This window comes from Perca fluviatilis, chromosome 12, assembly GCF_010015445.1.
Source record: "Perca fluviatilis chromosome 12, GENO_Pfluv_1.0, whole genome shotgun sequence".
NCBI classification, from domain to species: Eukaryota; Metazoa; Chordata; class Actinopteri; order Perciformes; family Percidae; genus Perca; species Perca fluviatilis.
Genome location: NC_053123.1, coordinates 16,163,484 through 16,177,971, shown reverse-complemented (window position 1 = coordinate 16,177,971; position 14,488 = coordinate 16,163,484). Strand labels below are relative to the sequence as shown.

At 41.0% G+C, this 14,488-nt stretch overlaps 1 protein-coding gene across 6 annotated transcripts in view; it reads right to left on the bottom strand.

The window, feature by feature from the left end:
• Positions 1–14,488, bottom strand: part of tanc1b (tetratricopeptide repeat, ankyrin repeat and coiled-coil containing 1b) — a 102,156-nt gene that overhangs the window by 29,620 nt on the left and 58,048 nt on the right. For all 6 annotated transcript variants that reach the window (XM_039818983.1, XM_039818986.1, XM_039818984.1 and 3 more), the window contains 2 exons: positions 12,606–12,795; positions 9,173–9,490 (listed from right to left, as the gene is read on the bottom strand). In XM_039818983.1, the coding sequence (XP_039674917.1) occupies positions 9,173–9,490; positions 12,606–12,795 (508 nt within the window). The remainder of the gene's footprint in view (positions 1–9,172; positions 9,491–12,605; positions 12,796–14,488) is intronic.

Sequence of the window (14,488 nt, the reverse complement as noted above, 5' to 3'; positions counted from 1 at the left end):
TTTTAGCAGGAGTCTCGAAGCAGGAAAGGTTTTCAACTGCCAAGAGAAGAAGGTCCGTGAAAACTAAACTCAGCAGATAAATTACTTGATAAGCCAGTGATAACAAAGCAATTGAACTTCCTGTTATGAGACATGGTCTGTAAGCATAATAGATAAAAGATGTGCACAGTGCATCAAGGTCTCTCTTCCAATTGCTGTTCACTGTTCAACAGTGCTATCACCATGGTGATCCATGCTCTCTTGGCCCTCTTGAAGAGCAGAATCAAAGCCTCTGCTTTCTACTTCATCAGCCTCAGCTGGGAGAGACTGTCACAAACACTCAAATCTTCTTTTCACTCCCTCTCTCCCCTCACTTAGTCGCCAACTTACTCTCTGGAATGTCCCACTAATTAAAACCTGTCTGCTGACGGCAGAGTAACTGAGGAAGCTGTCATCAATACAACTTTGACTGGAATAAAAGACGGCCCTCTTGGTTACTTCTTTTGCAGGGGATGGTTGTTATGATATCAGTCAAATGTTTTTAGAGAAGTGGGCATGGTTAGCTGATTGACAGGGTCACACTGACATGACACATGAGGGGATGTGGTGTTGTTGATCGGATTTAACCCAGCCGTTGCAGGTGCGTGAGGAACCTCACGAGTCCTTTGGCTCCTCCCACCTCGCCAGCTGCCTCCTAACGTCATTATGGAGAGAAAAGGGCACAAGTCCTGAGCTATCCCTCCAGGCTCATGACTCTCTACGTCTACGCCGTGTGAGATGAGATTCATTCAGTAGGTTGATTCAGAAAGGAGCAGCACGCGGCAGGCTGACGGATGCAAATCACATGCTTCCACACGGAGAACACTATTGAAGACAAAGATTATGCAGAGTTCGCTCAAGACGGCGTGGTCACCAAAGCAAGCAGGCCCGGCTCTGGAGCGCGAAACTGAAAAAGTGGCTGGGTGAGTCAGTTTAACACAGCACAACCAACAAGGTTGGAAAGTATACACTCATCCAGGCAAGCATAGGTCTCATTCTCACGTTAAATGCAACACGCAAGGAAAGGAGACCAATACCATTAATGTTAAGAGCTAGGTAAGCCTTCAGTAGCTGTTTTCCATTGTTTTACGAGCATAGGTTAGCTTAGCCTGGAAACAATGGTGCTTTCACAATTAACTATAATGGACAAAGTTAAAATTATAATTAAAAGTAAAGAAATCAACAAAGGCAAACACATAGTCTGAAGTCAGTGAGTGCAGAGCAATACAGCACCAATACTTGTGATTCTAAAGCTAAACTGAACAGCAGAGCCAGGGAGGGACAGTGGGAATTCTGAAAGCCCTGGGCAGTATACTTGGGCAGGCATATAGACCAGCAGGCAGGGTGCAGACCCTCACCTAAATCTCTAAAGTGCTGAGTCGATGAGCTCACTGAGGGCACAAAAGCGATTCCTCTGCCCCAGTGCTCCTATGCAGGCACACTGGCAGCATTCAGCTGCTGAGCAGAGGGCTTGCCGCCCCCTCTATAGCACTCAGCCAGTCACAGCATCCGCAGCATTAGGCACTTGTTAAATGAATACAACTCTTTCCAGAAGAGTGTCACGCTCCCTACATGCATACACCTCTGTCCATGCACGCAAAGAAGAGGTAGAAAAAGCACTGGAATTACAAATAACTACATGAAAGAATATGGCACTGCAGGGCAGCAAGGGAGATGTGTGAACAGAGGAGGAGAGAGAGGAGATGGACAGAAATTCAACTCTATGCAGCAAAATCACCATTAAAGCCCAATACTGACACGAGGACCACAAGAAGAGGTCTTTCTCTTTTTTTCCCCTCATCTGATTTCTTTAAGATTTCTGAACTGGAAAACGTAAAGGCCACACTGAACCTCATTCTGCACCAGGTATATATTTTTGCCGATTGGTCCAATAAACTAAGACTGAAGGTAATACTCAGTTTAAGTAGTTTAAATGCACACATTCCCTTCATTCCTGTCTGTGATAATGCATCCTGCACAATAACCTTTTCAAGGCCAACAATTCCCACAAAAAGCCTTCATATCCCTCAAATCCTGCTCTTTTTCTACCATCAGTCTCCAGATTCTTTCCTATTCTTGCACATCTTTACTCATTGATAAAACGTACATATGATACCTTGAAGCCTGTGCTTGCAGTGACTTTGAAGCTGTACAAATATGTCAGACTGTATTGTGATGAAGACTCTTTTTTCATGAGGCAGGTCTGCCCTTTGAAACCTTCAGTTTTGTGTTTCCCATGACAGAACAGAGAAGAGAGCTGAGCTCCTATGCTCCAACCACTGCACCCCTTCTCGCCCTGACTTGACTCCCCTTTCCTCTTTACCAATGGATACAATCAGTATTCCCATCACCATGCTCACCTTTTTGCTTTTTCAAGTTTGAGTTCATTGTGTGTCATTGTATGAATAAGAGTGAAAGTTTTTAGAGTAAGGCTGAAAGTTCTGCAAATTCTTTCTAAAATGCAAGGCAAAGACGTCTGATTCCCTGTAATAAGAGTGGAGGCGACAGGGATGAATTATTGCTGTGATAATTATCTCAGCATAATCGTGATATTAATTTGTTATGATATTCACACAAAAATCACAGGTATTAATTTGTATTGATTTTATTGAATTTTGATATAAGAAATGTATTATATTAATATGATATAGAGAGGCAAACGGTTAACAAAAAAAACAAAACTTAATTACCACCCCACCCATCCCTATTAATGATAACTGTTTAAGGATGCGGTGGTGAATGGTCTACTGAATACTTTAACATCACCTCTAGCTCCAGTCCTTCTCTGACCTGTTAGGTCAGAATTGTTTCACTACGTGCAAAGTGGAATTTTAAGTGGCCTATACGCAAATTTGGCTTGTTACCATGGACACTTTCCAATTTCTCTAGCTGCAATGGTCCATGTTCGTGAAAAAAATTATATTTAAAAAGGTGTGCTTTGATTATGAAACGCTGTTTTCCCACTGAAGCATGTACAGGAGAATTTCTTTTTTACCCTGAGAAATGCTGAGCAATACTAACATGGTGGTGTTTAGAAGGTATAAGGTTTACTAAATTCATCCTCTTAGATTAGCATGTTAGCATGCTAACATTTTCTTATTAGCACTAACACCAAAGTACAGCTGAGGTTATAGGAATGTCAATATATTTCAAGTATTTGGTCATAAACCAAACTACTGGACAAAATTGAAATTGTGATCTAATTGTCAGCATTACAATAAAAGTTAATGGACAACAATTACAATTCATCCTGAGGGAAACATGTTTTGAATTTCTGTACAAACATATGTACACATGTACATATGTGTTATTAAGATCAGTTTTGACCAAAGTGGTGTACCAGCCAACAGACCCAAAGACAGACGAATAGAGTCAGGCAGTCAGTGTGGCTAAAAGCATATATTTATAAAAAAAATTGTACAAATTTAAAAGCAGAATAGAGAGAGTTGCTCTAAAATTGATTTTCTACACAGGAATAGCATGTTCAACTTGAAACACAAGCCAATCTATACCTCACTGAAAAATATCTGTGCCAATAGCTATAGCCAGGAAGAAAAGAGACCTTGGACATTAAGATATCCATGCTGTCAGAACAGTTAAATAGTTCTTGAACAGCTATTACATTATTCTCAATAGTGGGGTGCCATCGATCAAACATAGCCAGATGGCTCTGTAGTGGCATAGAACAGTTAGCTAACACATTGTCCCTTTGAGATTAGGCATTTAGCAACTTCTGATCTGTCAATGGAGTGCCACTGAGCAACATTTTAAATGGCTTTTCAAAACTGAAGCAGATCGATCTCTGCAACGGTTTTTATTTTGCTCCTGCTGTGACATAGAGGCACCAACAATTCTCTGAAAGTGGACATTTTAAAAGATGTCACTGACCTTTTTAGAAAGCTGGACGATATGAATGGGTTATCTCAACAGATCAATGTTTACACAAAGCTAGAGGCGGATGAGAATTCCACGGTTACCTGAAGACAGGTTGATGCGGTCCAAAAGTTACAGGACAATATTTTCTCGAAAACTACCAGAGAAGACATGAGCTTACAGCTTAGCAGATAAAACAGTTACGTCATGCCTTCCTGCTCCAGTACTAAAGAGAGACTACAACATATTGAATTTAAAAAGCCATAACCTTTATGCTGCAGAACTGACAGACATGATTTTTTTTATTTGAGAAAATTACTGTTGCAGATTGTGTTCACATTGACCAGGTGGCGATGACTTCACTCATTCTAATAAAACACAGATGTGAGCTGTACTCAAACCTTACCTTGTCACTGTTCTCCAAGGTTTTGAAAGAGGAACACCATATCCTTGAAGTTGCTTGTCAATAATCCATGACTTAGGTCAAGATCAAGGATCTTGGAGCCATTATCACAGAGCATGAGCCAGAAAAGCAAAGGACTTTGGAGTAGAAACAAATTACTGTGTACTGTACCTCAACATGGCTCCAACCACCAAGCTCTGTCGAATAGCAAAACACCACAGATGCACTGTAGCACCATTCCTGACCCACAGTGACCCTAACTCAATCTCTGAGTCTGAGCAACCTGACCACAAGCAGCTCAAGCTAAGATTTAAAAACTATGGAATTCCAGTGGCCACAACTCAAGTTCCCTTTGACTCTGTATTCATTTTTAAAAAGCTTAACACAAATGACATAACAAATAGAATTCTTATTACCTAAGTATAATGGAGAGTAAGAGTGGCAAAGAGTGCAAGACACAAAGTAAAATATTGTCTCCTCTGTTTAAACATACTCTCTTCTCTATTACAGTTACAGTTATTGTGTTGCAAATGTTTCACTTAGTCTGACTTGAATTATTACACATTTATTTGATGGTTATACAATTTTGAATAGTAGTTATTGAATTGAAAAAATATAAAACTGCACCATATTGAAAAGAAATAAGAACTGGTCTTGAATCAGATCTTAATTAATGAATTAGATAGTGTATCAAACTGAATCATTGTCAAGATAGTTTATTGAGGCTTTTAATACTGGGCTGTAGAAAGAGCACTGCATTATCAAGGGAGGTTAAATGCTTAGAGATTGTTTGCTGCGAGAAAACCCCCCTCCCATATAGGTTTTCTAAAAACACAAAGAAGCCCAGGAAAAATTGCCAACCACATTTCTTAGGCCATGTATGTATCCGACATAGCTCTTACATGTGGCCAGGTATTAGTTTTAAAACAGGGCACATTTTGACATTAAATGGATGATAAATGTCTGTGTGGCCGTTGACAGCTTTTTAATGCTGCCTTACAAGAACAGTGGCCAAGATAGTTCCTTAGAATACCAACTAATGATGCAATTACAAACTGCTCCGAAAGAGGCATTTGAATTCAGCTCTGTTGGCAGTGACAGGTGGTGCGAGCCAACATTTGTGCAACTTGCCACAGCACATGCAGGCTCCTCACAGTGCTGCTTGAGTTCCCACAGCAGCCCAGGGACAAGCTAGCCACAGTATGAGTGTGTGTGTGTTCACCAAGGCAGTGCAAATGACACTTCTCGGCAATACGCAGACATTCCTTCTACATGCATAGTTAACATTCTAGAGGCACAGCTATACACTCGTTGACTGGCATGAGACAGATGGACAAAATCCACTTTGCCTGGAAGAAAATTTGGTCTTTGTGCTGCAACTCTCAGCAACTGCATGTGTTTCTGTCTGTTGTAGTTGTCTGCATATTCCGATGCTTAGTCAATCAATACAAGAACAGCACAGTGTTTCATTTAGATGGGTGAAATAATACTGCAAGTACATTCTATATTTTGCTGTATTCTAGGAACCTCCTGGGCGTGGGTTGCCAGACCATGTAACAACGAAGCAGTAAGGTTTCATTATTGTCTACCTTCTGTACAAAATAGCTCTCTATGAAAACCGTTGACCACAAGGTGTGGTAAATATTATATACAGTTTATATCCATCCATTCTTCCCACATTAACAGGGTCAAGGCATCAACCCGGGAAAAAAAGGTTCTTCATAGCCAACACACTACAGCTCTTCCTGGGGGTCCTGATGTGTTAGTAGACCAGGTAGGCTACGTAATCCCTCTAGCATGTTCCAAGTCCACTTCAGGGTCTTCAAATGGTTGATAATCTTGTGGACCCCTTCAGAGATGGCTGAACAACCTTAACTGGATATTTTTAGCTTCAAGGAACAGCTACTAGAGTTCTTTCAGATGTCCAAGCACCTCACACTATGCCTAAGGGTGCACCCAGAAACCCTGGTTGTTTGTATCCAAGATCTCACTTTTTCGGTTGCTAGTATGCTAATGACCATAGGTGTCGCCTGGAATGTAGATCAACTGTAAAAGAGAAAGCTCTACCTTCACACCTAGATCCCACTTCAGTGTAACAGTCTAGTACAAGTCTGCATCACTGCCCACTCCACACAAATCCGCCTGCGGAACTTATCCTCCATCTTACTCTCACTTGTCAACAAGTCCCTGAGATACCTGACCTCATTTGGAGCAGAAGTCACTCCCAACCCAAATGGGGCAATCCGCGGTTTTCAAGCAGAGTGCTTTGGTCTCAGACATCGAGGACTCTCATCCCAAGAGTGTGGAATAAAAGTTTACTGAATGAAAATTGGAATAAAATGGGGGGGAGGGGGAGTATTTGCTTCTTTAGAATCATTATTTTTTATTTAATACAATTTTTATGAGCACCAACTGAAAAGAAGCACTATCCCTTGCACATCGTGACAACAACAGAGATTGGTTTGGGCCATAAATTAAGATGTCTCACCATGTCCTTGGTGTCCTTTCTCAAGGCTTTGCCACACAGCATAAAATCAGAGGTGTGAATTCTGCAGGACCCAAGACGTCAACGCTGCATAACTATGACATCAGCCAATGAACTCTTACAGCACAAAGGGAGACGAGCACACTGCCGCTCACATGCAAACAAACACACAAAAACAGTCAAATACTTGCTGGTCTGTTAGCTTTATAAGCCAGTGTGTGTCTGTGCCGTTCAGGGTGATGTCAGCGGCAAAATAATGACGAGATGTAAAAGGGTATGGGCTCGTGAAACAATAGAATTGCCACTAAACAGCACAACACCATGAACTACTTTACAATGTGTGCACAGATTCAACTGTGGGCTGTAAAAACACTTATTAAAGTGTTGTGCAAAAGCAGTGTCCTTCACATTACTTCGCATTACATTTATTTGGCACATGCTTTCGTCCAAGATGATTCAAAATAAGTGCATTCAAACTAAATAGGGGCCTGAGCTACATGTCATCAAAGAAAAAAAACGCAAGTGAATACCGGTAGTTTCATCAAGGTCAAACCCAAGATATTGATTTATTTTGCAGGAGAATTAAAGCATTTGATCTTGAACACACTGGCAGCAAACACTCTCTATATCCTGCCATATTCCTAAGCAACAAAATATGAACAAAATACATCATCTCCTAGCTAAAAACAAATATTCATGTGTTGAGTGATATACTACTGTCTGGATTCTGGGGTTTTATTTGCTGCCTCAGTCTTAGCATATTTTATTTTGTTTACTTTGACAACTATCTGTCTTAGCACTGGTCTGACCTGAGTCCACTTATGTTTTATGCGTCTTTCCCCAGGTCTTCACAGCCTGCCCTTGCCTTTGTAATTTCATCGATGGAATTGTATGCTTGTACTATAAGGCAGTGTGACAAAGTTCATCTGCACTACAAACTGTTACTCTCACTTCCATACAATCTTCATCTTCCCAAGAAGAGTGTTTTTTTCATCCAATGTACTATTTACACACTACTCACGCTCCAGTCTGCAACTGCTTTAACAAGCAAACATTTAACTAATGTCCTTTACGTTTATATTGCTGTTATTTCTAGTGCCTAGTCAGCCTAAAAGCAAGCATGTGTAGCATATTCCCCTGGGGGTAGGGAGCATGATGAACAGCATGTGATTGTAAGTAGAGCTGCAGATGACATTGCTGGTGACTTACACATTAAAATCCAACAACTGTCCTTAGTGAATCCCTAGGGCAGGGGTCACCAACGCGGTGCCCGTGGGCACCAGGTAGCCCCCAAGGACCACATGAGTAGCCCTCAGGCCTGTTCTAAAAATGAAAATTGAATATTGATATTTTTTATTGATGTTATTTTTTATTGACTCACCTTGTTAAGTCATTGTTGATAATTATGGTGAGAAATCATTAACGTGATCAGTGTCTTCACATAGATGAGCGTCATTAATCATTAATAATCATATATAACTAAAGGCAAACTGAGTACATTTGTTATTTCAGAAGAGTGTATCAAACCGGTAGCCCTTCGTATGACTCAATACCCATGACGTAGCTCTCAGTTTAGAAAAGGTTGGTGACCCCTGCCCTAGGGTATAAAACAGCTGAAAATGATAGTTCTCAAACACTAGTTCAACCATTTATTTTGGTCTTTGCATCAACTTCTCAACTCGCTGGACTTTAGTTTTAAAGGAAAATGTAAAACTTATGGCTGCGTGAGTTACTACAACAGGGCCAAGGTCAAAAGCAGCAACAGCAAAAACAGAGGGAGGCAGTGTGGGGGAGATCATGAAAAGGGGGGAAAGAGAGAGGGGAAAAAGGGGCTGCAGGGGGATATCAACAACTGTGACAGCTGTGTGGATATGGTGAGCTGAGCCATAACAGGGAAGTTCCAGGGCAGGAATGCAGAACAGTGGTTTACGCTTAGGTCTGACATGGCAGGACCAAGGCACAGCATACAACAGCTGCCTAATCCCAAACTTCTACCATGATACTCCTTGTCGAAAAGTGCAACAGGATTCTGAAAAACTCATTGTCTCAATCCCTCTATATATCTACACAAAGCTTTTTCCTGCCTGTGTCGGTCACTTGCTTGGACTAGAAATGACACCACACTTGTCAGCCTCAATCACAGGTCATATCACAGCATCACAATCTTGAACTGACTGGCAATGCAATGCACTGAGACACCCCATTACAGAGTCACAGTTTTACATGTTGTCAGCATAAAAAATGTTACTAGGCTGCAAGAAGAAAAAGTAAGTAAAATGTTTCATGTAATGCTAAGTGACACAGTCACTGCAGAACGGTATACGGATCCATTCCTTTCCCTCCTCTGCATAGGAGACATCCAGATGTTGAGAGCTAAAACAAAACGAACTTACCTGCTACAGAGTTCGGCCTTGGCATCATGAGGGCAGAAGATGTCTGTGATGGGTATGCAATGGGTCCCTCAGGTGAGTGACTTGGAGGCTGCGGTGCCCCTGCTGATGTGTTTGACTGCTGCTGGTCTGTCCTGGATGGTGTGTCGGCTGGCGTTGCTGTGGCACTGTTGGAGTCTTCTTCGGCCACGGGAGAGCAGGTGTCAGCCCGCACACTCTGTGCCAGGCCATGGCGCCCGCTGCCTCTCAGGCTGCCATCCTTACTCCACTCCAGACTGGAGCCACTGCGGTCATCATTCTCCGAAGAACTAGTGATGGTGGCTGGGGGGAGATAAGAACAGAGAGGGAATTAGAGCAAGTGAGGGAGGTAAGATGCTTTTCCTGTGTCATGAACATTTATCTGTCTTCATCTCTAATGAGATACTGAGCTGTAATAGAACTTTTAACTTTGAATAACTCCCTGCTTTTCCTCATTGCCAACACTGTTCACCACCAGGACAGAGACAGGAGCATTAAAGACAAATTAAAGTCTGTTGCACTAATGAAAACCAGAAAGACAGGATGGCATGGACTTGTAGAATTAATTTCCTGAGCCCAGTCTTTTGTTCTTTTCACTGGTCATCAGTTGAAGGAGCCTATATAAGACAGCTTAAACAGCAACTGGACGCTGTACTATGACACAAGATTTCACAAAATATAAAAAAATTTAAGAGTAGAGTGAAGAACTAGTGTTGAAAACCGCCTTCAATATTTTTAACTTCAGACAGGTGTTTTGCTAACATGACAAAAAATCCTTTAATCCTCCCTAAGGCCAAACATCAGTACAATCAGAGGACAGGAACTGACTGGCCAGCTGGCTGCGTTTGCATAACACATCCCTAATCTGGATATCATAATGCCGCAGCACGTTGCATCCTCACTAATATTACTATAACACATCCTGGACCTTGTGACTACTGAGCCGTTTACCTGTTACAGATATGAAGTCATTCATGACAGCAGAGTCATGTCTGGCCCTGCTCTGAGCATGGCATTAGCAGTCATCACGGTGTAGAAGAGGTTACAGTGATTGCTAAATTGTTGAGCCCCTGGCAAAGAACACATTATTATTTATTTATTCAATACGTATGGTAAGCGTGTCATTTTACTATATGAAGAGCTGGTTGTGGTCATTGCTAAAGGGCTGTTATAGGTCCTTCTACAGGCACCTAACGCAGAAACTCCTCTGGAAGCTATTTTGTAAATGTTAAGAAGACATTGCAAACTCTCCCCAATTCCACCAAAGAACTTTAAACACAGTACAAAGCCAAATTAATGTGCTTTTGAAATCAGAGTCAAACTTCAAAGAACATGAAACATTAATCACCGGCTGGAATCTGACTTGTGGACACAACATAGCTTTGTTCTCTTCCATGCCTGCACATTCTTACCAAGACGTGTGGATGGGATGTTGCAGACCAACAACACATTGTGTCATCTCTCACAAAGTAAATTTTGATTTGACACAAAAAGTATTTTTACAATGAGATCACATGTGAGACCACAACACATGCGATGTGACTGTATGTCTCATCCTGGGTGGCAGCATGTCGACGCTCCACGCTAAAAGATACTATGTCACAGCTTCCATAAATGATTTAGCAGCTAGCTATGATATTGCTCGGGGGGGACAGAATGACTGACTCATGGTAATTAGTCTCTGCAGCATTGGTAATCCAAATTGTTATAACATATTTGGCTTTGGAATGCATTGCTTTCCTCTGCAGAACCATCATGTCAATCAGTTACCTAAATAGGCATACAATGTGTGATATCCTAGTTAGTTCATACAAGGATATTAAGTTTTATCCTCAAAATCTACCAGTGCCTTCAGACATGATTTAAGTTCAACCAAGGATAACTGCAGGATCATACGGTTACAATTTGCTACTGAATTCCCACTACAAATATTCAAAAGCCATTTTTTAGAATGAATTTCTAACACCGGAAGGTTTGTGAGTAGAAACAGCAGACGGATTAATATATCAATAGACTACGTCGTATTCCTGTCAGCTTGTGTAAATCCCCAGATGTCTTACAGGGTTATTACTAGACATACAATATAATGTCAAACTGGCAAACTGCCACCTCAATGCTCTGTCGTACTAGAACAGCTCTATACAAACTCGATAACTGACACATGGTAGAGGTTGAATAGAATCTGACAGACTGACACAAATGCTTTTCAGTGCCACAAAGAAATCCACTGGGGTTAACAAAATGAATGATTGTGAGACTTTTTGGTCTATATCGCAAAGTGCACATGAGATAACATTCTCAGATTCCAAATTAGAGATACAAGAGCTTTGTGGGAAAAACTATAATAGTTGATAATAGTATAGGAAGTGTGTGCAGAGAAATCTGTGCTGACAGTTGTATTGTGTAGGATAAATGCCATAAAGAAAGGAAATATTATTGAGAGGTCAGCAGAGCTTTTGTCATTACCAATGTTTTTAATCAAACCCAGCAACTGATGTAGCCACTGGTAAGCTGCCATTTTTTTGTCATTACTCTGAGGTGGGCTATTCACGCTTCTAACTAAGCTATTGATTCACTGTGCCTGGTTTCCCACTGAATCTGCTCATCACTGGCATTCCTAGCGTTGTTACTGACTATTTTGGCAAAGGCATCACAGGTGGTTTTAAACAGCAGTGAAGTCAGTTTAAAGCTGGTTATTTGACAAACATTCTATAATGTTCTTTATGTAATGTGGGTTCCAATATGAATGAAGATAAAGAAAAAGAAATTGCCTTGAATACAAATGCAGTACAACAGTAAACATTTCCACGATTGGCCTGCATGTGGCTAGCTCTAAGCTGCTAGCTTAAATGTGCCTTGTGGCATTTTCTTGTCAACAAATAAGTTATGTTTGCATTCAGTGTCACTCACAAATGTATTGGTTGCTTGCCTCTTGCTGTCTCTGTTGCGCTCTGTGTGTGTGTGTGTGTGTGTGTGTGTGTGTGTGTGTGTGTGTGTGTGTGTGTGTGTGTGTGTGTGTGTGTGTGTGTGTGTGTGTGTGTGTGTGTGTGTGTATCTTTGAGACCTGATGGTGGTGTTGAATGCATTGCTTACTCATAAAACATTTGCAAAGCTGATTATTAAAAGATATTTTAAATCTTATATTGTTTCCATCCATGTATGCTAGCTTTGGCCTATTGCTGCAGTACTCCAATCTGCACATTACCACAGCCAATAGCACAAAAACCTGTGGCAAGAATGTGTATTGTGTCCACCACAAAACAAACAAAATGAGGACTTGCTTGGAAAAAAATCGCTCAAGATTTTTTATTTTTTTTTAACAGGGTACCTTTAAGTAAGGATACTAGATCAGTTTTCCTGCACCATACAAGTTACTATTTGGGTAGTGGGTACCATGAAAGAGTTGGTTATTTCTAACCTATGATCCCACTGTCTTTGCTCTCAAGTGTGGAGCTGGGGCTTGTGATGGTCCCGCAGGGGCTGGAGCAGCTGAGAGGGGGGTGGCTAGTCGTGCTGTTGAGCGTGGAACATGGGCTGTCAGTGCTGGGAGATGCCGTGCTGCTGGTCAGTGTAGAGCAGGGGCTGATACCCTGGCTAGTCACAGAGCACTGGGGAGAAAAAAGATAGAGGAAAAAAGTTAAGGTATACCAAGAACCTGCTCTACTAATCTAATATGTCAATGAAGTATGAAGTCAACCCAATATAAACTGTTAGCTGGCAACATGTTCACATTCTTTCAGCATGAGCAACAATAAATACAACAAAAAAAATATTTTTTAACCTTATTTGGATGGAGAATTGAGAAAACTGGAAATAATGATTTGATCCGAGACTATTGCCTATTTACCTGGATCATGTGAAAACAGTGAAAACAACTCCCTCACAAATATACAAGCCTTTCACGTGTGAGCATGACAAACAAGACGAAGGGCATACATGCTGTAAATGGAGCAAGGCTTTCAAATTACACACTCATATGTCTGAAGGAACCAAAATAAGCATGACGAGAATTTCATGAAGAGAATTTCACAAGTCTCTACTTTGTTGTAACACAATAGATACCTTTCTCATGCAAGTCACCAAGCCTGTCTGACAACCATACAGTCGCTGAATCTTTGTTTGAGCTAACGGACAACCGTAGAAATCCAAATTTAAGCTGGTTTGTCCTGCTTCCCCATCTTCCGTAAACCGTATTCTGATTGCACACAATATAATGTAGCTCAAGAAGGAAGGTCATCCTTGTCACACTGTAAGAAGAGCCAAATCCTTCAAACTGTTCCACATACACCACTCCATACCTTAATACTCAAATCAACCCTCATCCTTAATACACCAACTTTGCTGCAGATATTTTGTTGCCTGAGGGACTTTCAACCACAGTTGGCATCTCAAGCACCATTTACTACAAGACTGTGCATTGCCTGAAACACACTCCACCAATTAAAAAGCACAGCCAACCATCACAAACCATTTCTAACATTACACCTGAACTCATCCATAACCTGTTTAAAAGCCTTTTTCACATTCGGAAAATTGTGATTGCACTACAATTTTTAATAATTCCTTCTTAAAACATTACTGCAGTATTTCTGATGCAAAAAAATCTACTCTTCAACCCAACTGAACACAAATAGTAAGAATGACCAATGCTTAGCCAATTTGAGACAGAATTGAGTCTAATGTCTTGTTCTAATGATGTACTGATTGCTTTTTGTTTAAAAGGTCTACATGCTTGTGCAGTGGCATGCTTAATGAATATAAACAGCAAAATAGGAGGGATGCTACATGGCCTAAGGCACCATTAATAACATGTGGAATGCTAATATTGACTACATAGCATTTCCTATTTATAAATCCCACCTGTTTTTGTGACAGCATGCCAGTAGTTTTTTGGCAATTTCCACCCTAGGGCTGCAGCAAGAGCTTATACCACCTAACAAATCACAGTGAGAGCCAAACAGCTTCCTGACATTTAATAATTTACTGTTCGGCAGAACATGCTGAGTTAAAGACATGTTGTAAAACAGCAGCATGGAGGAAAAGAGAATTGCTGGCAGATGACAATAATGTGCTCCTCCCTAACGAAGCACTGAAAACACACAACTAAGCCCAAACAAACACAAAGTAAAACCCATTACACTACCCTTATCTCAACTAATGAACATGATTCAAGTAACAATTCTTTGTAAGTGTCTTTCACATTTCTAGAATTCCCGATTCAGTGTCAAAAGGGAAGCGTAGCGTGCTGGGCTCTGCTCTGCTCTTCACACAGCCCAAGCTTAATTAGTAGAACCAAACAAA